Here is a 26,640-nt window from a genome sequence, read left to right as displayed (position 1 = left end):
CAGAGCTGCTGCACAGAACAGATCCCAGTTCAAAGCCTGGTTTTAATGTTTCTGATGGCGATTCAGGAGAATCTCAGAGAACATTCAGAGAGAACGGCTGAATAAATGTTTTCAGATCAGAGTTTGATGTTCAGGAGCTTGGAGGCGTGTTTTAACATGAACTCCACTGGTCAGACAGCTTCTATCTGTCCCGCCTCCATCACAGGTGGACTCTGCTCTGACTGGTTCCAGGAAGCAGCTCACCTGTGTCTCAGTCTGTCGAGTGGAGAGTCTTCTTCTTCTGCAGCTCTGAACAATCTGTGAGTTTCCTGTTTGTTTCTGCTCTGTAATGTTGGAGAACATGTTCGCTTCTTATTTCAGAACAAACTTTGATCACTTTGTGTTTGAAGACAAATCTACATGATGATCAGGTTATTGATTAACTGGAATCAATCAACATGATGATCAGCTGATGTTTCTGTTTGTTTCCTTCTCAAACAAACTGCTTCATGTTTTATTTCTGGAATCAATCAATCTGTATGCACAGGACAGATTGAAATAGCATCTTATCTTATCTAAACATGAAGTAAAATATAAAGTAGAAGATAAAAAAACTATATTAAAAATATATATACAAGCTAAAAGATAAGAGAAAAGGTAAATCTGTATAAATATGACACATGGGGGGGGGGTTCAAACTGATCAGTCGAGTGATGTCGCTGTCACAGGTCTGTTGTCGGGGTTTATAGTCCCTGATGGTCTGTAGCCACAGGCTCCTTGTGTCTCTGCTGTCAGTGAAGTGTTGCGTCATCCTGCTGCTCTGCTGCCTCTTTGCTTGTCTGATGCCACGGAACCAGTTGGCTCTTGCTGATCTCAGACCAGCCTCATCACCTGCTCTGAAAGCAGCGTTCTGGGCTCCCAGTAAGATGTGGACTTCCCCCGTCAGCCATGGTTTCTGGTTGGCCCGTGCTGTGATGGTCTCGGTGTCCGTGACATCATCAACGCATTTCCTGATGTAACAGTTTACGATGAATACTCCTGGATGTGGATCTGGTGGTTGTAGGTGGCTGCCTGCTTAAACATGTCCCAGCCTGTGGTGTTAAAGCAGCCTGTTGTAGTGAAATGCTGAGGCGACACTGACCTGTACCTGCTGGACGGTCTGGTGACTTTAACCTTCAGCCTGTATGCTGGTATTAGCAGCGGGGGGGGTGAGACCTTGTATTGTGTAAACCAGGTCCAGTTTGTTGTTGGAAAGTCAATGTGTTGGTACAACTGAGGAAACACTGTTTTGAGATTTGCATGGTTGAAATCTCCAGCCAGGGTGGGACTTTCCACCTTTAAAGTCAGAAAGAGCAGCTTCCTGTCTGACCTTTCCAAATAAAATGAGCTTAAATGACCTTCCGTTCTGAAGCTGTGATGCAGTGTATGTATGAGGAAGTTCAGTGTTCATTGTGGTTCAGTCTCTTCACTTCCTGCATTGTCCTGCAGGATCCAGTTGGACCAATCAGAACCTGCAGTGTGGGATTCTGTTGCTCTTTCAGTCAGACTTCACATTCAGACTGAAATCATTCTTTAACATCATCCTTCAGTTTCTGTTGTTGATATTTATTCATTACATTCAGAGTACAGATGCTGCTGTTTTTCAGTTGTCAGCAGGAAAAGAAACTCTGAAGTGTCTAAAAGTCAGTTTAGAGGAGATGTTAAAGATCAGGGGCTGCGTTCATAAAAACTCTGTAAAGAGCTGCTCCTGCTGATGAAAATCTAACCAGATTCTTAGACTGGTTGAGAATGAAAGAGTAGATCCTACTAAAGATAAAAGTTATTCAGCAACATGTTAACCCTTAAAAGGAAGGAGGATTTGAGTTGATGTGCAGATGAATGATCTGTGTTTCCTCTGCAGATGAAGGTAGAAAGTGTGTGTGAGCTGATGTGAATCCAGCAGCATGGATCAGTGTGAGGACACTAAAACCACTCTGTGTGGGGAACATGAGAGCCAGAGCAAAGCTCAGAGGTGAGACCACCATCTCTAACTGTCCATGACTCTTCTCCATGTCAGAGCTCAGCGCTCACATCACCAAACCACCTTTATTCACAGGAACCAAGCTGGATCTGCAGCTGAATCTGGACCTGAACCCAGCTGTGTGTCCTTTAAGAGCAACAGGTCCAAGGAAGATATTATTAATTTCCAACATGATGTTCCATCAGACAAACAGTGAGTAGCTGTCAGTATTCAGTGGAGGCTGCATCATGGTTCAGATGAATTATTTCAGACTTGGATCAGTTCTTGATGTCTCTGATGAGATTAATCAGCTGCATCATGTGTGTAATGTGATGTTTGCTTTAGTCTTTCTGCTCTTTATTAAAACAAAGTGAAGTTTTCTGTTGATTTATTCAAAATCAATCATTTTCTGTCACATTTTTACTTTTTAATCCAAACTGAATTTTACTGAACATGTAAATCTAAATTAAACAAGTGTTTTTTTCCTATCAGCAGCTTTCAGAGACCTGAACCTGAACCTGAACCTGAACCTGAACCTGAACCTGAACCTGAACCTGAACCTGAACCTGGACCTGAACCCAGCTGTGTGTCCATGAGGAGCGACAGGTCAAAGGGTCGTCTTATTGACTTTAAATCAGTCCAACGTTCACGGTCTCAGAGGTGAGCTGAGTGTAAATGGTGTAACACTGTAAAATGTTCCAGAGTCAGTCTGAACAGTTCTTATTCCAACTTGTGTTTAATGTGAGCTCTTATTCACATCATTTCATGTTCACATGTGAAACTGTCAGAGTGGAAAGAATGGATGTTAAAACAGGTCTCTTTCAGTGAATCCTCACAGTCCCGCATTGAGACCAAGAGACACAGTCGACAACAGGAGCTGGTTTATCTCTCGACTAAGTCCATTCACTTTGCTTGCGAATTTTAATATCACACTCTAAATTAGCTCAAACTATGGTACTAAAACGGCTGCAGCTAACACAGAAATTTCCGGGCAGAAAGTATCTGGCTGAGTATACAGGTCTCGCTCCAGTATCCAGGTACAGAATGTCGTCTTGTCCCATCTCGTCCCAGTCGTCGTTTTTCGTCAAGCCCCGCCCACAAAATCCACACACACAGTCAAATCAATTAAGGACCAGGATTGCACATCTTCTCTACAAGTGCTTCCTCTTTCCCCATTAACTTCTTCAAAATAAAATAAAGTATTCAACATTGCACCTGTGTGTCTCTTTAAAATGTTTTAAACTTATTTATTGCAATTATTTTATCAAACCATTTTATGTTTGTTTATGTTCCTTTATGTATGATTCTGTATTTATATTTATGCATTTAGCAGACGCTTTTATCCAAAGCGACTTACAGATAGGCAGATAGAGTAAGGGGGCCTTAATGACATCTAATGGAGGTAATACTTTTCATGCAGGGGATTTACATTTTAAACTTCATGGAAAATTCTTTTTACACTTTTAATATCAGTTTTACCCAAGTATAACATATTTAAACTATTAATTATTTATTATCTATTTTTTATAGATAGGGATTTATTAGCAGGGTTACATGTGCAGCAGATGTGAAGGAAGCTGTCAGCAGCAATGTTAGGAAGCAGATAAATCAGTTTTTCCCAGAAGCAGCTGAAACGTGGACTCATCTGCCCACAGAACACGTGTCCACTGTCTTTCTGTCCATCTGAGATGAGCTGGAGTCCAGAGAACTGGGCCGTGGTTCTGCTCAGAGCTGATATATGGCTTCCTCCTGGTGTGATCCAGCTTCAGCTCACATTTCTGGATGCAGCCGTGGACTGTGTTGAGTGGAAATGCTTTTCCCAGCTCCTCCTGAGCCCATGTGGCTGTATGGATCATGGTGGCCTGACGGTTTCTCCTGCAGTGCTGCCTGAGGGCTCCGAGCTCATCCAACAGTGCTTTCTGTCCTTGGCCTTTCCACACTGAGATTTCCCCAGACTCCCTGAATCTGTTCCCAATATTCTGCTCTGTAGATGCTGAAAGACCAAAGTTCTTTACAGTCTGACTCTGAGGAATATTTCCTGAACTTATTGATGATTCTCTGATGGAGTTTGGCACAAAGCGGTGAGCCACGACCCATCCTTGTTGGAGAGGCTGAACCTTTGGTGGAAGCTGCTTTTATACCCAATCCTGACACCCTCACCTGGCAGCAGGTAACCAGCTTCCTCCCACTGTTAGAGACACACTGAGCTCTTATCTTCTGGAACACAGATGCTGCTGATGTGCAGCTTCAGAGTTAATCAGCTGCTTTATGGCTGCGTTCACTGTTCACATCCACACATCCCTTCATGGACCTTTACCTTGTGTTTGTCTCTGTGTGGACAGACACAATGTGAGCTCATTCTTCATCATTCCTCCACAGAGTGGACCAGCAGAGCTCAGAGGTTCCCAGTGGTCAGTCTGCCCAGCAGCATCAGACACAGCTGGACTCCATATTTATGGTCTGTACATATACAACAGCTACTTTTCCATCTATTGTGTTCACAGTCATCTCCAGGCTGCACTTTGCAGACCAGCGGATTGTCAGTGTGTCCAACATGGATCTGATGTTTGGCTCCATGATTTCAGCCTGATTGGCTCATTCATATAGTATTCTGTTCCAGCTGCTGGAGGACAACATGCTCACTTTTGTGAAGGAGGAGCTGAAGAAGATCCAGAAGGTTCTGAGTCCAGATTACCCAGAATGCTTAGAGAGTCAGAGGGAGGGTGATGATGAAGAGCAGAGGTGGAGCAGAGAGGCATTAGTGAAGATCACAGTTCACTTCCTGAGGAGAATGAAGCAGGAGGAGCTGGCTGAGCGTCTGCAGAGCAGTAAGAGGATTTCTCTAAAGATTTAACCTGCTGGATAAATGACACATTTACTGATGTCTCAGCTCACAGAACAACACATGTTCAAATACTCATTCTTTACAGGGTGGAAATGTCTGTTTACTGATGTTATTTCTTGTCTTCATTCAGAACTTTCTCCAGTTTATAAACTTAAATCTGCTCTGAAGAAGAAGTTCCAGTGTGTGTTTGAGGGGATTCCTAGAGCAGGAAACCCAACCCTTCTGAATCAGATCTACACAGAGCTCTACATCACAGAGGGGGGGACTGGAGAGGTCAATGATGAACATGAGGTCAGACAGATTGAAGCAGCATCCAGGAAAGCAGGCAGAGCAGAAACATCCATCAGACAAGAAGACATCTTTAAACTCCCACCTGGAAGAGATGAACCAATCAGAGCAGTGATGACAAAGGGAGTGGCTGGCATTGGAAAAACAGTCTTAACACAGAAGTTCACTCTGGACTGGGCTGAAGGCAAAGCCAACCAGGACATCCAGCTCATGTTTCCATTCACTTTCAGAGAGCTGAATGTGCTGAAAGAGAAAAAGTTCAGCTTGGTGGAACTTGTTCATCACTTCTTTACTGAAACCAAAGAAGCAGGAATCTGCAGCTTTGAACAGTTCCAGGTTGTGTTCATCTTTGACGGTCTGGATGAGTGTCGACTTCCTCTGGACTTCCACAGCAAGGAGCCCCTGACTGATGCTACAGAGTCCACCTCAGTGGATGTGCTGCTGACAAACCTCATCAGGGGGAACCTGCTTCCCTCTGCTCGCCTCTGGATAACCACACGCCCTGCAGCAGCCAATCAGATCCCTCCTGGCTGTGTTGGCATGGTGACAGAGGTCAGAGGGTTCACTGACCCACAGAAGGAGGAGTACTTCAGGAAGACATTCAGAGATAAGAAGCAGGCCAGCAGCATCATCTCCCACATCCAGACATCACGAAGCCTCCACATCATGTGCCACATCCCAGTCTTCTGCTGGATCACTGCTTCAGTTCTGGAGGATGTGTTGGAAACCAGAGAGGGAGGAGAGCTGCCCAAGACCCTGACTGAGATGTACATCCACTTCCTGGTGGTTCAGGTCAAAGTGAAGAAGGTCAAGTATGATGGAGGAGCTGAGACAGATCCACACTGGAGTCCAGAGAGCAGGAAGATGATCGAGTCTCTAGGAAAACTGGCTTTTGAGCAGCTGCAGAAAGGAAACCTGATCTTCTATGAATCAGACCTGACAGAGTGTGGCATCGATATCTCAGCAGCCTCAGTGTGCTCAGGAGTGTTCACACAGATCTTTAAAGAGGAGAGAGGGCTGTACCAGGAGAAGGTGTTCTGCTTCATCCATCTGAGTGTTCAGGAGTTTCTGGCTGCTCTTCATGTCCATCTGACCTTCATCAGCTCTGGAGTTAATCTGATGGGAGAACAAAAAACAACTTCTGTGTGGTCAAGATTATTTAACATGTGTAATCTAAAATATCTCCATCAGAGTTCTGTGAACAAGGCCTTAAAGAGTCCAAATGGACATCTGGACCTGTTCCTCCGCTTCCTCCTGGGTCTTTCCCTGCAGACCAATCAGAGTCTCCTACGAGGCCTGCTGACACAGACAGGAAGTAGCTCACAGACAGGAAGTAGCTCACAGACCAACCAGGAAACAGTTGATTACATCAAGAAGAAGATCAGTGAGGATCTGTCTGCAGAGAGAAGCATCAATCTGTTCCACTGTCTGAATGAACTGAATGATCGTTCTCTGGTGGAGGAGATCCAACAGGCCCTGAGTTCAGGAAGTCTCTCCACAGATGAACTGTCTCCTGCTCAGTGGTCAGCTCTGGTCTTCATCTTACTGTCATCAGGAAAACATCTGGATGTGTTTGACCTGAAGAAATACTCTGCTTCAGAGGAGGCTCTTCTGAGGCTGCTGCCAGTGATCAAAGCCTCCAACAAAGCTGTGTAAGTACAGAGATAAATATGTTTTAAATACTCTGTTTACTTGTTAAAAGGAGAGAAAATAACTGAGTTATTTCTCAGATAATTTCAGTTTGTAGATAACACAGATTCACAGCAAACAGTTACATCAGATCAGTTCACATAAAGAGGAAAGAAACATGCTGCAAGAATGTGGCAAAACTTTATAATATAGAATTAGGATAAATGTCATCATTATTTATTAATTTAACCATCTTTAATGTGAACAATTAATAATTACATAACTTAACCCTTTTCCTGTTATTCCTCCTCAGACTGAGTGGCTGTAACCTCTCAGAGAGAAGCTGTGCAGCTCTGTCCTCAGCTCTCAGCTCCCAGTCCTCCAGTCTGACAGAACTGGACCTGAGTAACAACAACCTGCAGGATTCAGGGGTGAAGCAGCTGTCTGTTGGACTGCAGAGTCCAAACTGTAACCTGGAAGCTCTCAGGTCAGGATTCATTCAGCTGTTCAACTCCTGATCATTATAATTCTGCTTTACAGTCATGGATGAACAGCTGACCTGTTCAGGATGGTGTCTGCTGTTGGTGTCTTTTCTCTCAGTATCTGCCATTTGTGTTGTTTTCTGCAGCCTGTCAGGCTGTCTGATCACAGAGGAAGGCTGTGCTTCTCTGATCTCAGCTCTGACCTCCAACCCCTCCCATCTGAGAGAGCTGGACCTGAGCTACAACCATCCAGGAGACTCAGGAGTGAAGCAGCTATCAGCTGGACTGGAGGATCCACAGTGGAGGCTGGACACTCTCAGGTATGGAGAGGTCTGCTGCAGCATCACGCAATGTCTGATGGAGGAGGAAGAGCTGGAAACATGTTCTCTGTCCTTCACTCAGCCCTGTCTTTTTGCTTCAGGCTTCACTGTTGGTTTAAAGTTCTTCTGCTCAAATATTGCCTTTAGTTTACACCAAACAAGTTCCCTGTCACAGTGTCCAAATAATTCAGTTTTAGATCCATCCAAAATTATCCAAAGTCCAGGGACCAGATGCATAAATCCATTCATCCATTTTCTCTACCTGCTTAATTCAGTTCATGTTGGCAGGAACTGGAGCCTATCCCAGCAGCCACAGGGCGAGAGGCAGGTCCACCCTGGGTGGGTCTAGAGTCCATCTCACACACAAACCGCTCATACAGATGTTCCTGCATTAAATAAAGAGAATCTGCACACTTCACACATTCCTCAGACCGTGCGTACAGATGTTTTCAGTGTAATTTAAGTCTGATCCGAAGTGGAGATGAAACTTCTGAAACATCCCATAATGTCCACGTACTTTCATAACTTATTTCCATAACTTCAGACACAGTCCGCTCCTTTTCCTTTCACCGCCTCATGAGATGGTTAGAAGTGATGAGGAGCAGCGAGGGAGGAGCAAACCTCTGTCAGGAGGAGGAGGAAATGTCTGCCAGCATTAGCCGGTGTCCCCTTAAAACAGCGTGGATCTGTCAGAATGATGGGGGTTTATCAGGTCATTTCTGAGATAAATGGGCCACAAAGAAAACATACATACCAGCAATCATCTGCTGGTTAATGCACAGCCTGTAAGGAAACATATTCCGCAGATTCAGTGACTTTATTCATCCAGTTAAAGGGATATTTCTGTGTTTTTTAAGTGGGGCTGTGTGACGGACTCATGAGCAGTCAGCATCTTCCTCAGTGTAGAACAATGTGTGTGTGAGAGCCATGTAATGTCCATGTGTGCATGCTGAAAGAGACGGTGCTGCTCTGACCCCCCTCCTCCTTTCAGGGTGGAGCCTGCTGGAGAACGATGGCTGACACCAGGTCTGAGGAAGTGTAAGTGTGTTCTTCATCTGATTCATGACATCCAGCCATCTTCACACTGTCACATCACTCACTGATAAAAGTGAACAGATGATAGATCAATAACTGCAGCTGGATTGTGTTTGTTCTCTCCATCAGATTCCTGTCGACTCACCATCGACACAAACACAGTGAACAGAGAACTGAAACTGTCTGACAACAACAGGAAGGTGACACGTGTGAAGAAGGTTCAGTCATATCCTGAGCATCCAGACAGATTTGATGTCTGTCCTCAGCTGCTGTGTAGAAATGTTCTGACTGGTCGCTGTTACTGGGAGGTCGAGTGGAAAGGAGATGTAGATGTATCAGTGAGTTACAGAAGAATCAGCAGGAGTGGAGGAGGCAGTGACTGTTTGTTTGGATACAACGATCAGTCCTGGAGACTGAGGTGCTCTGATAGTTTAGTTTACTTAAGTTACTCTGTCTGTCACAATAAAAAAGAAACCTCCTCCTCCTCCTCCTCCTCCTCCTCCTCCTCCTCCTCCTCCTCCTCCTCCTCCTCCTCCTCCTCCTCCGTCTCTCACAGAGCAGCAGTGTATGTGGACCGTCCTGCTGGCACTCTGTCCTTCTACAGAGTCTCCTCTGACACACTGATCCACCTCCACACCTTCAACACCACATTCACTGAAGAACCTCTGCTTCCTGGGTTTGGGTTCAGGTCCTGGTATCCTGTTTCCTCAGTGTCTCTGTGTTGAGCACAAAGAGTTTCCTCCTGTCAGAGAATCACTGTTGAACAGATAGTTCAGTCTGTACATGTCTGTCTCTTTCACTCAGAAACACCTTTTCACATTCATGGATTCAGTCAGTTTGGGTTTGTATTTCTTGTAGTTTTTCAACAAAGCTTTCCTTTGTTGTTGGTAAAAGGCAACAGTTTGGAGCGGGACCTTTTGTTTTTTTGGAGTTCAGAGGTCAGCCTCCACCTGGATGGCCAGAGGAGAATTCCCCATCAATAAAGTTATGCAAACTTTAAAACCCAAAGCAATACTCCATGTCAGATTATCTGAGCTCTGTAGGTGACCCCAGACTAAGTAAAACGTTGACTATGTACAGACTCAGCAACTACACTTTCTATCACACTGTTAATACACGTTTATTACCCTGTTATTTTCAAAAATTAAAAATGACCAAGATTTTGATCTTTCTGAAATCAGAAAAGAAATCCTTTCTGATCAGGAGAAAATTAAACGTATGCTTGGAGAACACAGTGTCATAGAGGCAGAAAAGATTATGTCACAGCCTGAGAGAGACACAACAAAACAACACAGTCTCCTAATAGCACTCTGCCTGTTTGGTGTAGAACGTGCATGGTATAAAATAGTTAATGTATTTCTATCTACCTATCTAAAATTGAATGTATCTAATGTATCTCATGTAAATAATATGTAATTGTATTAATATTTAATGTAAAATTGTATTATAATTCAATTGAGTCTATATATGTATATGTTTCAGCTTTCTGCAATAATAGTTACCAATAAATGAAACCATAAATGAATACCATTAAATTATCATGCCAATAAAGAAAATTTTAATTTCAATTTATGAGTTACAAACAGAAGCAGCCAGACGGGTTTTTCGCTCCAACACGCAGCAAACTGTGGATTAACAAGGTGGTAACAGTTGATTTATTACATTAGCACAACAATAAATGTGTCTAATACCCAGCTGGTTGACACCTGCAGCAATGCTGTGGCCCCATCTGTAATGCACCACTCGGGTATGATGCCTCTAGTTGCATCAGCTGAGTTGCTGCGGTGTGACACAGACGACCTTTGAACTCTGTCTTTGTTGTTAGTGAGTCTCTAAGTTTATTTCTCATGCTGTTTCCTGCCATTGTCCCTAGATGTCCTCAGTTGCCTTTCTTTCACCATGTTACCGCCTGCTCCTTGTGATCATTACTCACCTGCATCCACCCATCCAATCATCCCTCCCAGTATATCTGCTCCTGGGTTTTTGTTCTATCCAGGTCCTTGTTTGATGGTTAAAGGCTTGTTGGGGCTGAGGTTGCCGAAGTGGCAAGGCTCCCGGGGGTCAGTGAGGTCCGTCCGGAGTTCCTCAAGGCTCTGGATGTTGTCTTGGTTGACCTTTGCAACATCGCATGTACATCGGAGGCAGTGCCTCTCGACTGGCAGATCGGGGTGGTGGTCCCCCTCTTTAAAAAGGGGGGCCGCAGGGTGTGTTCCAACTACAGGGGAATCACACTCCTCAGCCTCCCTGGTAAGGTCTATTCGGGGGTACTGGAGAGGAGAATCTGTTGGATGGTTGAATCTCGGATTCCGGAGGTGCAGCGTGGTTTTCGTCCTGGCTGTGGAACAGTGAACAAGCTCTACACTCTCAACAGGGTCCTGGAGGGTGCATGGGAGTTCACCCAACTGGTCTACATGTGTTTTGTAGACTTGGAGAAGTCCTTTGGCCGTGTCCCTCGGGGAGTCCTGTGGGGGTGCTCCGGAAGTATGGAGTGCCGGCCCCATTGATAGTGGCTGTTCGGTCTCTGTATGACTGGGGTCAGAGTCTGGTCCGCATTGCCGGTAATAAGTCGGATGTGTTTCCGGTGAGGGTTGGACTCCGTCAAGGCTTCCCTTTGTCACTGATTCTGTTCATAATTTTTATGGACACAATTTCTAGCCAGGGCGTTGAGGGTTCCGGTTTGGCGACCTCAGAATTGGGTGTCTGGTTTTTGCCGATGATGTGGTTCTGATGATGAGGTTTAGCCCACTAGCCTGGAACAAGATTTGCAATAAGGTTTTTCCAAACTGCACCTTTATCTCTATACTATAGTTCCCTGATAACTCTAATCTCTGCTGTAAATGTAAAGTATACAAAGGTACATTCATTAATTTGTTTTGGTCATGTGACCACATTCAAACTTTCTGGAAAAGGGTTCATTCTGTAATTCAGAAGGTCAACAGCTACCACTAACTCCTTCTTTATGTCTTTTGAACCATACTGCAGACAATCTTTCAGACACATACTGAGTCACTGCTAAAGATTATTCTATTTCTGGCTAAGAGATGCATTTTGTTGTGGTGGTCTACTCCTCAGGTCCCTACAGTTGACACGTGGATATCACAGATATCAGCCCTTACCCCTCTTGAGAAACTGACTCATGATCATAATCACGGTCATGTCTCTAAAAGGGGACCACAGGGTGTGTTCCAACTACAGGGGGATCACACTCCTCAGCCTCCCTGGTAAGGTCTATTTGGGGGTACCGGAGAGGAGGATCTGTCGGATAGTCGAATCTGGGATCAGTAGGAGCAGTGTGGTTTTCGTCCTGGCCGTGAAACAGTGGACCAGCTCTACACCCTCAGCAGGGTCCTAGACCCTCTGGGATGGGAGTTCGCACAACCAGTGTACATGTGTGTTGTGGACTTGGAGAAGGAGTTCGACCGTGTCCCTCGGGGAGTCCTGTGGGGGGTGCTCCGGGAGTATGGAGTGCCGGAGCCCTTGATAGGGGCTGTTCGGTCTCTGTATGACCGGTGTCAGGTTTGGCGACCTCAGAATCGGGTCTCTGGTTTTTGCCGATAATGTGATTCTTTTAGTGTCGTCGGGTCGTGATGTATCATCAAGTGCAGCAGCTTTAGAAGTATCTTTAGAACCTGATTTGTATTTAGACGGCTTCTGCCCAGTTGATCTCTCTGAGCTAACAACATCAATAGTCTCTTCTAAACCATCAACTTGTATTTTAGACCCAATCCCAACCAGACAGTTCAAGGAGGTTTTCCCCTTAATCAATACATCCATATTGGATTTGATCAATCTGTCTTTGTTGACAGGACATGTACCTCAGACCTTTAAGGTTGCTGTAATTAAACCTTTACTTCTCTTGATTCAGAAGTGTTGGCTAATTATCGACCTATATCCAATCTCCCTTTTTGTCTAAAGTTCTTGAAAATGTTTGTTTTCTCCTTAAACTGAATAATTCCAGTGAAAGCTGTTTAAGGTAGGGAGGTGATGTGGGTTGGCTGGGAAACACGTTCAGTCCACAGGTAACGAATCAGCGTTTAATGAGAAAACAAAAAACTGGACTAACAGGATCAACCGTCAGGTATCAGAGCAGGAAAGCGTCAGTAGGTGAGTCACAGTGAGTTTAAAAAAAGCTGTGAAACTGTCACCTCTGAGCTTTTTCAACCAAGGTAAGTAAAGACAGAAAAGGTGTTTTTCTGGATCTATTGAAGATGTTTTTTTACTTCCTTTCCCTCAAATTGTATGTGACAAAGAACCCGTTTTCAGTGGGACGGATCTTTTGATCTTCTTATTTAAGTTTTCTCAGGTGTTATTAGGCTTCTTTGGCAGCAGGTTGACACAACAGGTCTCAGGCAGCGACTTGAACCCGGGATGCTTTCTTAACCCACGCCCCAGCTAAATACAAGTTCTGGGTCGACACGAAGAGAGATTTAGAGTTTATTGTGACTTGAGGGTTGAAATAATGAAGATATTTCAGATTAAATAAGACGCTGACATGTTTTAGATGTGAGGAAAAACTAGTTCAAATAAACCAAATCTGTCTGAAAAGTTTTTAAGGTAAAACGTAACGTTGGGAAAGTTTGTTTCGTGCACTAAAACGGACGCATGCGCACTCTTCTCTGCTAAACCTGGCTGTTGATTTAGCATCGGAGAGTCGTGTGACAGAAACCTCGATAGTTTCCTCTTCACATCGTGTTTTATAGGAAATTGTAGTAATAACATATTCGGTTTTGGATTAGCTTCAGTTTTAGAGCTGAAAATGTTTCCTGTAAAATATAAGCTGCTGATTTTCAATCAACTGGCTGTCAACCTCGTGTCGGCTGCATCAGGTGAGCTTTAGCTTTAGCTCTGAAGCTAAACTATGTTCGTATCTGCGATGTAAAGAAGGAAAATCAAAACCTTGTTTACACAGTGAGAATATCAATGTTTACGAGTGTTTTAGCAGCTTCTCTCAGACTCAACTTCACTTACTTTTTTAGTGAAATTTGAACTTTTCCTCAGAGACACTGAAGGTTGGCTTCATGTGTCACATGGTGGGCTGTAATGGGGGGACTGTAATGGAGGGCTGTAATGGGGGGCTGTAATGGTGGGGCTGTAATGGTGGGGCTGTAATGTTGGGCTGTAATGGGGGGCTGTAATGTTGGGGCTGTAATGGAGTGGCTGTAATGGTGGGAATGTAATGGAGGGCTGAAATGGGGGGGCTGTGATGGTGGGTTGTAATGAAGGGAATGTATTGGTGGGCTGTAATGGAGCGGCTGTAATGGTGGGGCTGTAATGGTGGGCTGTAATGGAGGGAATGTAATGGAGGGCTGAAATGGGGGGGCTGAAATGGGGGGGCTGTGATGGTGGGTTGTAATGAAGGGAATGTATTGGTGGGCTGTAATGGTGGGCTGTAATGGAGGGAATGTAATGGTGGGCTGTAATGGTGGGAATGTAATGGAGGGAATGTAATGGAGGGCTGAAATGGGGGGGCTGAAATGGGGGGGCTGTAATGGTGGGCTGTATTGGTGGGAATGTAATGGAGGGCTGAAATGGGGGGGCTGTAATGGTGGGGCTGTAATGGAGGGAATGTAATGGAGGGAATGTAATGGTGGGCTGTAATGGTGGGAATGTAATGGAGGGAATGTAATGGAGGGCTGAAATGGGGGGGCTGAAATGGGGGGGCTGTAATGGAGGGCTGTATATTCTGTGTGGAGCCACTCTTTTAGCAGAGAACTGGTTCCACCTGGTTCCAGCAGTAATGTCCCTTTAATCCTCTGATAAAAGCTGATCCTGGCAGGTTTTAGAGAGTCAACCAGCTCAGAGCCTCCTGAGGTCCAGTTCAGAGCAGTGTGGTCTCTCTGGTGTCTCCTCCCTCTGATGCTGCTGTGGAAGGGAATAGTTCCACTTTGACCTCTTTAACCTCTCTGCTCTGTGTTGTTTCCTCTCCTGCAGAACAGAGAAACATCCCAGCTGAACCTGGACAGGATGTTACTCTGACATGTGGAGTTCCCAACAACAACAAAACCATCATAGTTGTGAAGTGGAACAGAACTGATCTGGGTGAAAAACATGTTCTTTTGTACAGAGACAAACAGTTTGACCCATATAACCAGCATCCATCTTTTAAAAACCGGGTGGATCTGCAGGACAGTTGGATGAAGGATGGAAACGTGTCTCTGATTCTGAAGAACGTGACGACTGATGATGGAGGAACATATGAGTGTCGAGTCGCCCAGAGAGGAACAGACCAGGGGAGGAATGAACTAAAGATCCTCAGCATCATCTACCTGAAAGTTTCTCCAGCAGGTGAGTGTGAGTCTGGATCAGAGCTGAAGCAGCTTCCTGCTTGTTGATGTGAGAGTGAAACATCTCAGATCAGATGTTTTCTAAAGATGTTGTTGATGAGACTCTGTAGAAAGCAGCTGGTCTGAGTGCAGTGATCAGAGTGCAGTAGATAATGTGTGACAGCAGTTTGAAGAGGAAATGTTCTTCAGTCATCACCTGCCTGACAGCTGATACTCACACCTGCTTCTCACCTGCAGGGGACCAGGATGGAAGAAGAGAGGATGGAGGAGAAAAGAATGGATCTGTTGGACTGATAGTTGGTCTTTCAGTTTTATTAGTTTTTTCTGTTGTTGTTGTTTTTGTTGTTGTTACTTTATATAAAAGAGCTTCTAGACTGAGGTCAAATCAGGCTCCAGCTGAGCCACAGCAGGTAGAAATGAGTCTGATTCCAGTCCCCTGAGCGTCCTGCTGCTGAATGAATGAACAAATGAACAGTTTAACATGTGGAACAGAAGGTCTGAACAAAGGCAGAAGCTGCACATCCTGATGTGAAGGAAGGAAGGAAGGAAGGAAGAGAGAGAGAGAGAGAAAGAAAGAAAGAAAGAAAAAGAGAGAAAGAAAGAAAGAGAGAGAGAGACAGAAAGAAAGAAAGAAAGATAGAAAAAGAGAGAAAGAAAGAAAGAGAGAGAGAGAGACAGAAAGAAAGAAAGAAAGATAGAAAAAGAGAGAAAGAAAGAGAGAGAGAGAGAGAGACAGAAAGAAAGATAGAAAAAGAGAGAAAGAAAGAAAGAGAGAGAGAGAGACAGAAAGAAAGAAAGAAAGATAGAAAAAGAGAGAAAGAAAGAGAGAGAGAGAAAGAAAGAAAGAAAGCTAGTGAATGTGAAAACAGAGGCATCACATTGTTACCATCCATCTGTCTTTATATTGTTCATCGTGTTTTAAACACAAACCTAACTGTTAAATTCTTTATTCTCTAAATAAAGTTCCACATGTTCTGGAGTCGATCGTGTGTCTTTATTTCACTTCAGGTTGATGTTTCTCAGTTCTTTGACGAGTTGATCTGCTGGAAACTTCTCATCGGGTCTGTTCTGGGTCACATGACCTTTCCCCAGGCGTCACTTCCTGTTCCTGCTTCTGTCCCGTTAGTCTCCGCCCCCTCCTTCCTCAGCGTCCGTGCGTCAGGTCGACGTCTTTCAGAGTCGATGGCGGTGCGTTCGAGTGTCGCAGAGCTCCTCTGCAGATCAGAGTGAACCAGTAGATCTGCAGGGGCCACAGGAGGGCGGCCCCCAGGTTACACTGCCACGGGGCCACCAGGGGCACCGCGTACACCGGGATGGACGCATACCTGCAGCGGCAGACAGAGGGCGCTGTGGTCACAGTCTGAAACTGTCCGTGTAAAGAAAGACCTTTATGGAATGACTAAAATAACTGAAAAAAAGTAAAATAATTCCAGATTTTCTGCTTTAATGTTGTGTTGATTTAGATGTTTGTTTGATTTAACTCAGGTTTAAACTTTATTTTCTGAATTTAATTGGAATCATTCTGATTTCTGAGTTATTTTTGTATTAAGTTCTGTGATTTTTCCCTTTTATTGTATTTATTTATGTTTTATTTCCGAGATACATTTATTTACTTTTATTCAAAACTTATTTATTTATATATTTTAGTATTTATTTCAGATTCTGACAGTTTCGGTCCATAAAAGTCAGACCAACAGACGTCTGTGATTATATCAAATAAAATAAAAAATATATAAATGAAATAAACTGGAGAAAAATAAATAAAAATATAACAGAAATAAATAAGGTCTTAAAATAATTTGGAGTGAATAAAAAGATCATGAAATGGAGTAATTAATTATATTTTTTCTATTTAATTTCAGTCACATTTATCATGATATACTTCATATTAATTTAGATTTTTATATATTCTAATATTTATTTCAGATTCAGACAGTTTCACTTAAACTAAAGGACAGAAGCTGATTTTTGGGTTAATTTTTCACAAGTTAACTTATTGTTCAGGAAATTTCCTTTTTGCAGTAAAAAAAGAGAAATTAAGATGATAAATATACATGTATTTAAGCTTAAAATAGAAAGAAAATAGGATTACTATTATTATCAGACAGGTGAAAGTCCAGAAAAGTGTTGGAACTGGTTTAATTTATTAAAATGATTTAAAAAAGACTCGTTAATTATCAGGAAATCCTGTTAAAATCACTCAAAGTGCATTTTCTCAGTCTAAGAACAGTTTATAATGAGCAGGAGGTCAGAATCAGATCATCAGCGACACTTTGAGGTGTTTATCATGTAATCTGCATCAGAAATAAAACGTTAATATTACAGTTTATCTGCTTCCTGAAACATTAGTTCTATGGTGAAAATAATGCAGCGAATCCTGAGGGAAACACAGGTGTGGTTACCTGCTGTAGGCGTAGTACAGGTAGGGGAAGAGCAGCACCCGGCAGCTGAAGAAGGTGAGCAGCATGACGACGCCGTTGACTTTGTGGAGCAGAGTGTGTTGTTTCTTATACTGAAGAGACAGAAACAGACAGACTGACGGCTTCAGCTGAGACCAAACTGAAGAGGAGAAAGATTTAACGTCCAAGTCCTCAGAAAACACACTTTTTATTCTCCATCATATCTTAAAGATCTCACAGTTGGATATTTCCCCAACAGAGCACTTTGTTCTCAGGCTGCAGGTTTCCTTGTGGTTCCCAGAGTTTCTAAAAGCAGAATGGGAGGCAGAGCCTTCAGTTATCAGGCCCCTAAAAGCAGAATGGGAGGCAGAGCCTTCAGTTATCAGGCCCCTAAAAGCAGAATGGGAGGCAGAGCCTTCAGTTATCAGGCCCCTAAAAGCAGAATGGGAGGTAGAGCCTTCAGTTATCAGGCCCCTAAAAGCAGAATGGGAGGCAGAGCCTTCAGTTATCAGGCCCCTAAAAGTAGAATGGGAGGCAGAGCCTTCAGTTATCAGGCCCCTAAAAGCAGAATGGGAGGCAGAGCCTTCAGTTATCAGGCCCCTAAAAGTAGAATGGGAGGCAGAGCCTTCAGTTATCAGGCCCCTAAAAGCAGAATGGGAGGCAGAGCCTTCAGTTATCAGGCCCCTAAAAGCAGAATGGGAGGCAGAGCCTTCAGTTATCAGGCCCCTAAAAGCAGAATGGGAGGCAGAGCCTTCAGTTATCAGGCCCCTAAAAGCAGAATGGGAGGCAGAGCCTTCAGTTATCAGGCCCCTAAAAGCAGAATGGGAGGCAGAGCCTTCAGTTATCAGGCCCCTAAAAGCAGAATGGGAGGCAGAGCCTTCAGTTATCAGGCCCCTCTCTGTGGAACCAGCTGCCAGTTTGGCTTCAGGAAGCAGACACCCTCTCTACCTTTAAGATCAGGCTGAAACTTTCCTTTCTGATAAAGCTTATAGTTAGGGATGGCTCAGGTGAGCCTGAAACATCCCATAGTTCTGCTGCTATAGGCCCAGCCTGCTGGGGGAGCTCCCATGATGCACCTCTCCTCCCTCCATGTACAGATGACATCATTGCTGTCATTAACTTGTGTTTCTCTCTCTCAGCAGGTGTCTCTGGCCTGGTGTTACGGTGCTTGTTGTCCCCTCTTTCCTGTCCTCTCAGCCCCAGCTGGTCCAGGCAGATGGACCCTTCCTGGTTCTGGTTCTGATGGAGGTTTCTTCCTGTTAAAAGGGAGTTTTTTCTCTCCACAGTCGCCTCGTGCAGCTCAGGACAGGGGTTTGGATCAGAGAGAAGTTTCAGAAGTTTTATCCACACCAGCCCACCGAGTCAGAAAATCCCCCCGCCGAGCTGCTGACAGTCGTCCTCGCTGTTGCCTGGCAACGATCGCGGAGACGCCAACCACAGCTGTCGTGGAACACGGCCTTCAACATCTGGGACTGAGTCCAGCTGCTGCTGACGTGACTCATCAGTCTGTCACCGTGGCCCAGCTCCGGTGGTCACATGACTCCCCTCAGCCTGACTCAGCTGTTTGCTCCCTTCATGCTCCAGCTGTGGGATCATTCTTTAACTTAACACTTTCACCTCTGAAAATCCCAACAACTCGTTAAAGGAGGAACTTTCAGACAAAGGTAACTAAAATAAAACCAGGGTTGCGTTTTGGGGAGTTCGGACACCCTAATATCTGCTGCCAGGAACAGGAAGGAGGCATTTTCCACACCTTTAAGGTGCGAAACAGGAGTGTTTATGTTTATACATTTAGCATTTAGCATTTAGCAGACATTTACAGACAGGCAGGTAGGGGGTCTTGCCTAAGGACCCCTACTGGAGACAGTATCGTTCATGCAGGGGATTTGAACTCAGGTCCCCCACATGAAAGGTGGCAATCATATCACTACACTATCCAGAGTGAGAGTCTAAATAAGAAGAAATAACGTGTGCAGCTGAGGAGAAACTCAGTGAGGAATATTAACGATTTCTGAGGAGAACTAACAGGGTTTTCAAGGTGGAATCGAATAAAAAGGAGTTTCTGCAGGTTTCAAACAGCAGAAATCAAACATGAAATCCTGCGTTTTGGTCGGCTTTGATGTGAAAAGAAAAGAGAAAACGCTCATCACGGTGATTTCTGAGCAATTACTGAGGCGGGCGATGGATTACCTGGATCAGAACTTTCCCCAGACAGACGGACGGCGTGCTGAGCTCAGCCAGAAACAGGACACCCTGGAAGTAATCTCCTTTGCCCCGGCGCCACAGCTGATGCACACAGGAAGGAGGAAGGTCACACGGCTGCAGATTCTGTGCAGAACTTTTTATCTGAACAAAGGTAACAAACACTTCAGGATGGAGCTGCACCTGCTGCACCTCGGCATCATCACGCCTCCTGATCCGATCAGAACTATCAGAATCACATTCAGTCCGAAACCTTCTGCTGAGCTTTAAATGCTGCAAAAACACAGTTTTAGAACTAGTTTGGAACGCCGTTCAGACTCGGTTTAGACCTGATTCTGGACTTTGTTTTGAACTGGTTTCTGATTTGGTTTAAAACTTGGTTCTGAATAGGTCCATTTGGATTTCTATTTCGGCTTAATTTGCTTTTAGAGCCGAGTTTAAAGATGATTTTACATTTGGGACTTTCAGTGTTTGAATTTGGTTTTGGACCAGTTTTGTAGTTCGTTTTAAACTGGTTTCATTTGGTTTTGGTCCGGTTGTGGACTAGATTCAGTTCTGGTTTTAGAGCCGGCATTGTGCTAAAATTCAACTGGTTAACTTTGATGTGGACTAAGTTTAGATTTACTTGATCTCAGACTTCATTCAGTTGGACTGGTTCTGGGTTGGGTTTTAGATTTATTAAATATCAAAGTTGAACTGGTTTAAACTAGGATTTGGACCAGATTTAGTTGAACTCATTAGATTCATTATCGCCTCTATTATCTACCTCCCTGAAGGACGGGTTCTGGTCACATGATCCAAGGTGTGAATGGTTCTGAAACTGCCCGGGGTGCAGAGACAATGTGTTGTGGGTGCTGGGAAGGTGATTACACCTGGAGTTGGACTGGTTCCAGACCCAGGTTGAACTGGGATTTGGACTGGGTTTAGATTTTGTTTGAGAATCTTTCTTATTGATGCAGTTAACTCTAAGATTCATACACAGGTTTGAACTGGTTTCAGACCTGGTTCTGGACTGGGTTCTAATGGGTCGACTGGTTCTGGACTTTATCTTGATCTGGTTTTGTATTTGGTCTCCAACTGTCCATTTCTAGTTAAATTATTTAATTGATTGGTCAGATAAATGACAGTCAACCAGCGAGTTCATTCATGAAAGGTGATGTCATCCATAGCCTCAGAGTTAGCCCCGCCCACCCCGTCACTCAGATCGTGTTACCAGAGAAGCGGGGAAGCAGAAGGCCACCATGAAGACGTGATGCAGCACCATCAGGACCTCTCTGCGCAGGTAACCCCCCACCGCAGCGCTCATCGAGCCGTCGCCATGCCCCGACTCCTCGTGACCTTTGACCTGCAGCTTGTGCCAGTAGCACAGGAACATGGCGTAGATGTCGTAGGCGAAGTAAGGCGTGGCGAACAGGATGTAGGCGTTGGTCAGCCAGTGTCTGAGGAGGAAACAGCAGTTAAGCTGATGGAATGATGAACCTGACATCAGGAACTTCGGGTCATTAAAGCAAAGACGAGTCGGATTCTTGAAATCATTTCCAGAACCAACAGAGTTTTGGACTTTTAGCTTTTAATGTGGTCTGATTCTGCCATTTAAACGGGTTTTAGACCTGGTGTCGGATCCTGTATTTAAGCCAAGTTTAACTTTAGTTTAGACCGGGTTTGGAGCTGATTTTCATCTGGCTCTAGATCTAAGTTTATATTTGTATAATATATTTCAGATTTGAGTTATATAATGAGTTTAAACCTGTTTTAGATGAGTTTAAACCGATTTTAGATGAGTTTGAACTGGTTTTAGATGAGTTTGAACCAGTTTTAGATGAGTTTAAACCGATTTTAGATGAGTTTGAACCAGTTTTAGATTAGTTTAAACCGGTTTTAGATGAGTTTGAACCGGTTTTAGATGAGTTTAAACCGATTTTAGATGAGTTTAAACCGGTTTTAGATGAGTTTAAACCGGTTATAGATGAGTTTAAACCGTTTTTTGATGAGACCTGGTTTGGATCGGGTTCAAACTGAACCTGTTGATGGTCAGTAAATTAATTCAGGTGAACTTCAGACCACATTGACCACAGAAAACTTTGTCAGCGGCTGAGGAGCAACCTCAGCCATCATTTGGAGTCACTGATGGATCCAGAATCGACTCTTTTCGATGGACTTTTGGTCTCTACAGTTCCTGAAAGAACCACTTCGAGATCAGTTGAACTTCGAGAGCAAAGCTGATAGTGACGCCTGTAAGAACCCACATTTTGGTTCCCTTCACTCATTCAGACTGGGTGCAAAGTTCTGTTCCACTTCACATCTGAACGCATCATGTTGGGAGAAACACATTCAGGTCAGCTGGAGGAACCTGAGATGGTACCGACAGGAACCTGTGATGGTACCGAGAGGAACCTGTGATGGTACCGAGAGGAACCTGAGATGGTACCGACAGGAACCTGAGATGGTACCGACAGGAACCTGCAATGATACCGACAGGAACCTGAGATGGTACCGACAGGAACCTGCGATGAACCTGAGATGGTACCGACAGGAACCTGCGATGATACCGACAGGAACCTGTGATGAACCTGAGATGGTACCGACAGGAACCTGAGATGAACCTGAGATGGTACCGACAGGAACCTGCGATGGTACCGACAGGAACCTGTGATGAACCTGAGATGGTACCGACAGGAACCTGAGATGGTACCGACAGGAACCTGAGATGGTACCGACAGGAACCTGTGATGAACCTGCGATGGTACCGACAGGAACCTGTGATGAACCTGAGATGGTACCGATAGGAACCTGCGATGGTACCGACAGGAACCTGAGAGGAACCTGAGATGGTACCGACAGGAACCTGAGATGGTACCGACAGGAACCTGGGATGAACCTGAGATGGTACCGATAGGAACCTGCGATGGTACCGACAGGAACCTGAGAGGAACCTGAGATGGTACCGATAGGAACCTGAGATGGTACCGACAGGAACCTGAGAGGAACCTGCGATGGTACCGACAGGAACCTGAGAGGAACCTGAGATGGTACCGATAGGAACCTGAGATGGTACCGACAGGAACCTGAGAGGAACCTGCGATGGTACCGACAGGAACCTGAGAGGAACCTGAGATGGTACCGACAGGAACCTGCGATGGTACCGACAGGAACCTGAGATGAACCTGAGATGGTACCGACAGGAACCTGAGATGGTACCGACAGGAACCTGAGATGGTACCGACAGGAACCTGAGATGAACCTGAGATGGTACCGACAGGAACCTGAGATGAACCTGAGATGGTACCGACAGGAACCTGAGATGGTACCGACAGGAACCTGAGATGGTACCGACAGGAACCTGAGAGGAACCTGAGATGGTACCGACAGGAACCTGTGATGAACCTGCGATGGTACCGACAGGAACCTGAGATGAACCTGAGATGGTACCGACAGGAACCTGAGATGAACCTGCGATGGTTTGTTGGATCCCTTTTGTCAGAAGTCGCACTTTATTCCAGCTGAATAAAGTTCGACCGAACTCTGCAGCTTCGTTCAGGCTTTACTTTCACCAGATTTCACCCGACGGTTTTCTTTGCTTTTATTCTTTCTCATCCTGTAACTTCCTGTTTTCTTCCTGCTGATTTGATTTTAAAGCAAGTTGTTCTACTTTATCTGATTAGACTTCAGAGGTTTATTCTTTTTTAATGCTGATGGAGATACTGATTTGAATAAAAGCTTCAGGTTTGAGATGCTTTTTTAATGGCTTTAAGGCTGAAAGTGCATCATGAAAGTGTAAATAAGCATTTCTTTAAAGTCTAAATGAGAACATTAACTGTTGTAGTTTAGGATTAACTGCAGTAAACCGGCTGAAACTGAAGTTTCCTGTTGTTTCGGTGCTTTAACTTGACTGAACCTTTGGCCCTGCAGCTCAGCCGGATGATCAATGAAATTCTCCCAGAGTTCCTTGCAGCTCCTGGTTTGATTTGATAAACAAATGCGGCTCAGCTCAGACTCAGACCTCCGCTCCACTTTGACTGGGAAATGAGGAACCTTCACTTCCACCCTCCTCCTCCTCTGCATCGGTTCATCTCCCATCATGCTCAGCGAGGAGGATTAGAGACGGACTGAAATAGCTCTGCTGCCGCTCGGCTCAGAACTCAAATTAATCCCCGATTGTTAATTAGATTACAGGCTGGCAGGAAGACGCTCACAAACTGAGAGAAATCTGACATCAGGAAGAGGCAACGCTTCCTTTTAAGCACCGTTAACCAGCTAATCTGCCCTACATTCACAGACTAAAAGAGATGCATTTAATCTGAAGCAGGGAAACCAGATGTGGGACGATTGTTTACACAACATAAAAAACAAGTTGCAGCTGCTTCACGTCTAATTTTTTATATTTTTATGTGCATTAAACCAAAAAGTTTGAAATCACGTCGATGCAGCAAACAGGAAGGAACCAAAGCACAGACATGACAGAGAAAAGGTGGAGAGAGAAGAGGAGGGTTCACCTGTCCTCGATGACGTCACTGCAGGACGAAGCGATGATGCATCCGGCCGACGAGGCCATGACGGCCTGCAGGGACGACACCAGGCTGAGGGCACAGAGGGTCAATGTTCAGCTCAGCGAGTCCCAAGAGTCCCGAAACAGCTTTTAAAGAGTCGTGTTGTGGTTATTAGATGCACGAATGTGTAAAGAAAAGAGTCTGATCCATCACCGTCTGGGTGAGACTCAGAGTGTTAATAACTGCGTAAAAACTGCGTAAAAACTACATAATAACTGCGTAATAACTGCATAATAACTGCGTAATAACTGCATAATAACTGCATAATAACTGCGTAATAACTGCATAATAACTGCATAATAACTGTGTGAATAACTGCATAATAACTGCATAATAACTGTGTGAATAACTGCATAATAACTGCATAATAACTGACTCAGACGGTGAGTTTTACTGCGGAGACGAGCCGTCGCTGGATGCCAGATTCTGATCATGTGACTAAAAAACAGAAATAAAAAAACAGACGAGTTAAAAATCAACTTTTAAAGGAAAGATTTAAGAGAATCGAGCCTCTGATGGTTTCCTGCAGAATGACAGAAGAGAAATCTGATGATGTCACAGATGACGTCATCACTGAGCTGGACTGTTGTGACGCAAAATGTTTTCAGGAGGAGAATCAGCGCACGTGAGCGCGCACATCTCCAGTGAAACACAGTGTGTGTGATGCATTGTCCTCTGAAGCGTGTGCGTGTGTGTGTGTGTGTGTGCGTGCGCTCACCGCGTGGACAGCACCGCGGCGTCGCCCTCGCTCCATCCCAGCGGGCGCTGCAGAGCGTGCTTAGAGACCAGGAAGAGTCCGGGGAAGAAGACGGAGCCGGCAGCCACCAGGGCCAGCATGCTGGAGGAGGGAGAGACGGAGGAGGTGTGGGCGAGCGCCGACAGGTCTGAGGGAGGGACGGCGTGAGGGGGCGGGGCCTAAACCTGTCACCTGTCAGAGGAGGTGTGGTGATGGGGGAGGAGCCGAGAGGAGGAGAGAGGAGGAGAGAGAGGAGGAGAGAGAGGAGAGAGGAGAGAGAAGGAGAGAGAGGAGAGAGGAGGAGCAGAGAGGAGGAGGAGAGAGGAGGAGGAGAGAGGAGGAGAGAGGAGGAGAGAGGAGGAGAGAGGAGAGAGAGAGGAGAGAGGAGGAGCAGAGAGGAGGAGAGAGGAGAGAGAAGGAGAGAGAGGAGGAGAGAGGAAGAGAAGAGAGGAGGAGGAGAGAGGAGGAGAGAGGAGAGAGAAGGAGGAGGAGAGAGGAGGAGAGAGGAGAGAGAAGAGAGGAGGAGGAGAGAGGAGGAGAGAGGAGAGAGAAGAGAGAGAAGAGAGGAGGAGGAGAGAGGAGGAGAAGAGAGGAGGAGGAGAGAGGAGAGAGGAGGAGAGAGGAGGAGTGAGAGGAGCAGAGAGGAGGAGAGAGGAGAGAGAGGAGGAGAGAGGAGGAGAGAGGAGGAGGAGAGAGGAGGAGAGAGGAGGAGGAGAAGAGAGGAGGAGGAGAGAGGAGGAGGAGAGAGGAGGAGAGAGAGGAGAGAGGAGGAGAGAGGAGGAGCAGAGAGGAGGAGAGAGGAGAGAGAAGGAGGAGAGAGGAGGAGCAGAGAGGAGGAGTGAGAGGAGCAGAGAGGAGGAGAGAGGAGAGAGAGGAGGAGAGAGGAGGAGAGAGGAGGAGGAGAGAGGAGGAGAGAGGAGGAGGAGAAGAGAGGAGGAGGAGAGAGGAGGAGGAGAGAGGAGGAGAGAGAGGAGAGAGGAGGAGAGAGGAGGAGCAGAGAGGAGGAGAGAGGAGAGAGAAGGAGGAGAGAGGAGGAGCAGAGAGGAGGAGAGAGGAGGAGAGAGGAGGAGAGAGAGGAGGAGAAGAGAGGAGGAGGAGAGAGGAGGAGAGAGAGGAGAGAGGAGGAGAGAGGAGGAGCAGAGAGGAGGAGAGAGGAGGAGAGAGGAGGAGAGAGAGGAGGAGAAGAGAGGAGGAGGAGAGAGGAGGAGAGAGAGGAGAGAGGAGCAGAGAGGAGGAGAGAGGAGAAGGAGAGAGGAGGAGAGAGGAGGAGCAGAGAGGAGGAGAGAGGAGAGAGAAGGAGGAGAGAGGAGGAGCAGAGAGGAGGAGAGAGGAGGAGGAGAAGAGAGGAGGAGAGAGGAGGAGAGAGAGGAGGAGAAGAGAGAGGAGGAGAGAGGAGAGAGGAGGAGAAGAGAGGAGGAGGAGAGAGGAGGAGAGAGGAGGAGAGAGGAGGAGCAGAGAGGAGGAGAGAGGAGAAGGAGAGAGGAGGAGAGAGGAGGAGCAGAGAGGAGGAGAGAGAGGAGGAGAAGAGAGGAGGAGGAGAGAGGAGGAGAGAGGAGGAGAGAGAGGAGAGAGGAGGAGAGAGGAGGAGCAGAGAGGAGGAGAGAGGAGGAGAGAGGAGGAGAGAGGAGGAGAAGAGAGGAGAAGAGAGGAGGAGAGAGGAAGAGAGAGGAGGAGAGAGGAGGAGAGAGGAGGAGCAGAGAGGAGGAGCAGAGAGGAGGAGCAGAGAGGAGGAGAGAGGAGGAGCAGCAGAGAGGAGCAGCGAAGCATCGACTCCGGCTGCTTCAACTTATTTACATAATTTGATTAAGTGCAAATTTACAGAAACTGGAGCAACGTTTGATTTTTACGTTTCAGGTGAAATTTGACAGAAGCATCAATGAAATGTGGAAGTTTTC

At 45.5% G+C, this 26,640-nt stretch overlaps 3 protein-coding genes and 1 long non-coding RNA gene across 5 annotated transcripts in view; 3 read left to right on the top strand and 1 right to left on the bottom strand.

The window, feature by feature from the left end:
* Positions 1 to 1,466: 1,466 nt before the first annotated feature.
* On the top strand, positions 1,467 to 4,903 carry LOC140273961 (uncharacterized). Of its 2 annotated transcripts, XM_072369621.1 has the most exons (5): positions 1,467 to 1,990; positions 2,075 to 2,191; positions 2,471 to 2,638; positions 4,358 to 4,436; positions 4,599 to 4,903. In XM_072369621.1, exons 1-5 carry the CDS (start codon positions 1,923 to 1,925, stop codon positions 4,830 to 4,832), a joined length of 666 nt encoding a protein of 221 aa, XP_072225722.1. In that variant the 5' UTR covers positions 1,467 to 1,922; the 3' UTR covers positions 4,833 to 4,903. The 2 variants fall into 2 exon arrangements, with proteins under 2 accessions (XP_072225722.1, XP_072225723.1); XM_072369622.1 differs by lacking the exon at positions 2,471 to 2,638.
* A 12-nt stretch (positions 4,904 to 4,915) lies between these two features.
* Positions 4,916 to 7,661, top strand: LOC140273090 (NLR family CARD domain-containing protein 3-like). Its single transcript, XM_072368614.1, has 5 exons — positions 4,916 to 4,921; positions 4,992 to 6,763; positions 7,054 to 7,227; positions 7,369 to 7,552; positions 7,644 to 7,661. Exons 1-5 carry the CDS (start codon positions 4,916 to 4,918, stop codon positions 7,659 to 7,661), a joined length of 2,154 nt encoding a protein of 717 aa, XP_072224715.1.
* Positions 7,662 to 8,486: 825 nt separating this feature from the next.
* LOC140273964 (uncharacterized) overlaps positions 8,487 to 26,640 on the top strand; it is a 145,116-nt gene continuing 126,962 nt past the window's right edge. The window contains exons 1-2 of the long non-coding RNA XR_011908069.1: positions 8,487 to 8,580; positions 8,707 to 8,784. This is a non-coding gene — a long non-coding RNA (uncharacterized lncRNA). The remainder of the gene's footprint in view (positions 8,581 to 8,706; positions 8,785 to 26,640) is intronic.
* On the bottom strand, positions 16,006 to 24,922 carry tlcd3ba (TLC domain containing 3Ba). Its single transcript, XM_072368613.1, has 6 exons — positions 24,728 to 24,922; positions 23,956 to 24,039; positions 20,676 to 20,901; positions 19,451 to 19,546; positions 17,264 to 17,373; positions 16,006 to 16,186 (listed from the first exon to the last, which is right to left on the bottom strand). The coding sequence occupies exons 1-6, from the start codon at positions 24,844 to 24,846 to the stop codon at positions 16,006 to 16,008; spliced, it is 816 nt and encodes a 271-aa protein (XP_072224714.1). The 5' UTR covers positions 24,847 to 24,922.

The sequence above is a fragment of the Leuresthes tenuis genome, unplaced genomic scaffold (genome assembly GCF_036924035.1).
Source record: "Leuresthes tenuis unplaced genomic scaffold, fLeuTen1.0.hap1 SCAF_17, whole genome shotgun sequence".
Lineage (NCBI taxonomy): Eukaryota > Metazoa > Chordata > Actinopteri > Atheriniformes > Atherinopsidae > Leuresthes > Leuresthes tenuis.
This window is presented reverse-complemented; position numbering and strand designations above follow the sequence as displayed.

Bases quoted from the DNA above. Each gene is read 5' to 3' on its own strand.
- LOC140273961 (XM_072369621.1), top strand. From the start codon at position 1,923: ATGGATCAGTGTGAGGACACTAAAACCACTCTGTGTGGGGAACATGAG. The intron at 2,639-4,357 runs GTGAGCTGAGTG...ATTCCTCCACAG, and splicing joins CAACGTTCACGGTCTCAGAG to AGTGGACCAGCAGAGCTCAG. The intron at 4,437-4,598 runs GTCTGTACATAT...ATTCTGTTCCAG, and splicing joins AGCTGGACTCCATATTTATG to CTGCTGGAGGACAACATGCT.
- LOC140273090 (XM_072368614.1), top strand. The intron at 6,764-7,053 runs GTAAGTACAGAG...ATTCCTCCTCAG, and splicing joins AAAGCCTCCAACAAAGCTGT to ACTGAGTGGCTGTAACCTCT. The intron at 7,228-7,368 runs GTCAGGATTCAT...TGTTTTCTGCAG, and splicing joins TGTAACCTGGAAGCTCTCAG to CCTGTCAGGCTGTCTGATCA.
- tlcd3ba (XM_072368613.1), bottom strand. From the start codon at position 24,846: ATGCTGGCCCTGGTGGCTGCCGGCTCCGTCTTCTTCCCCGGACTCTTC. The intron at 20,902-23,955 runs GTGAACCCTCCT...TTTCCTCCTCAG, and splicing joins AGTGACGTCATCGAGGACAG to ACACTGGCTGACCAACGCCT. The intron at 19,547-20,675 runs GTAACACGATCT...TGTGTGCATCAG, and splicing joins TCTGCTTCCCCGCTTCTCTG to CTGTGGCGCCGGGGCAAAGG.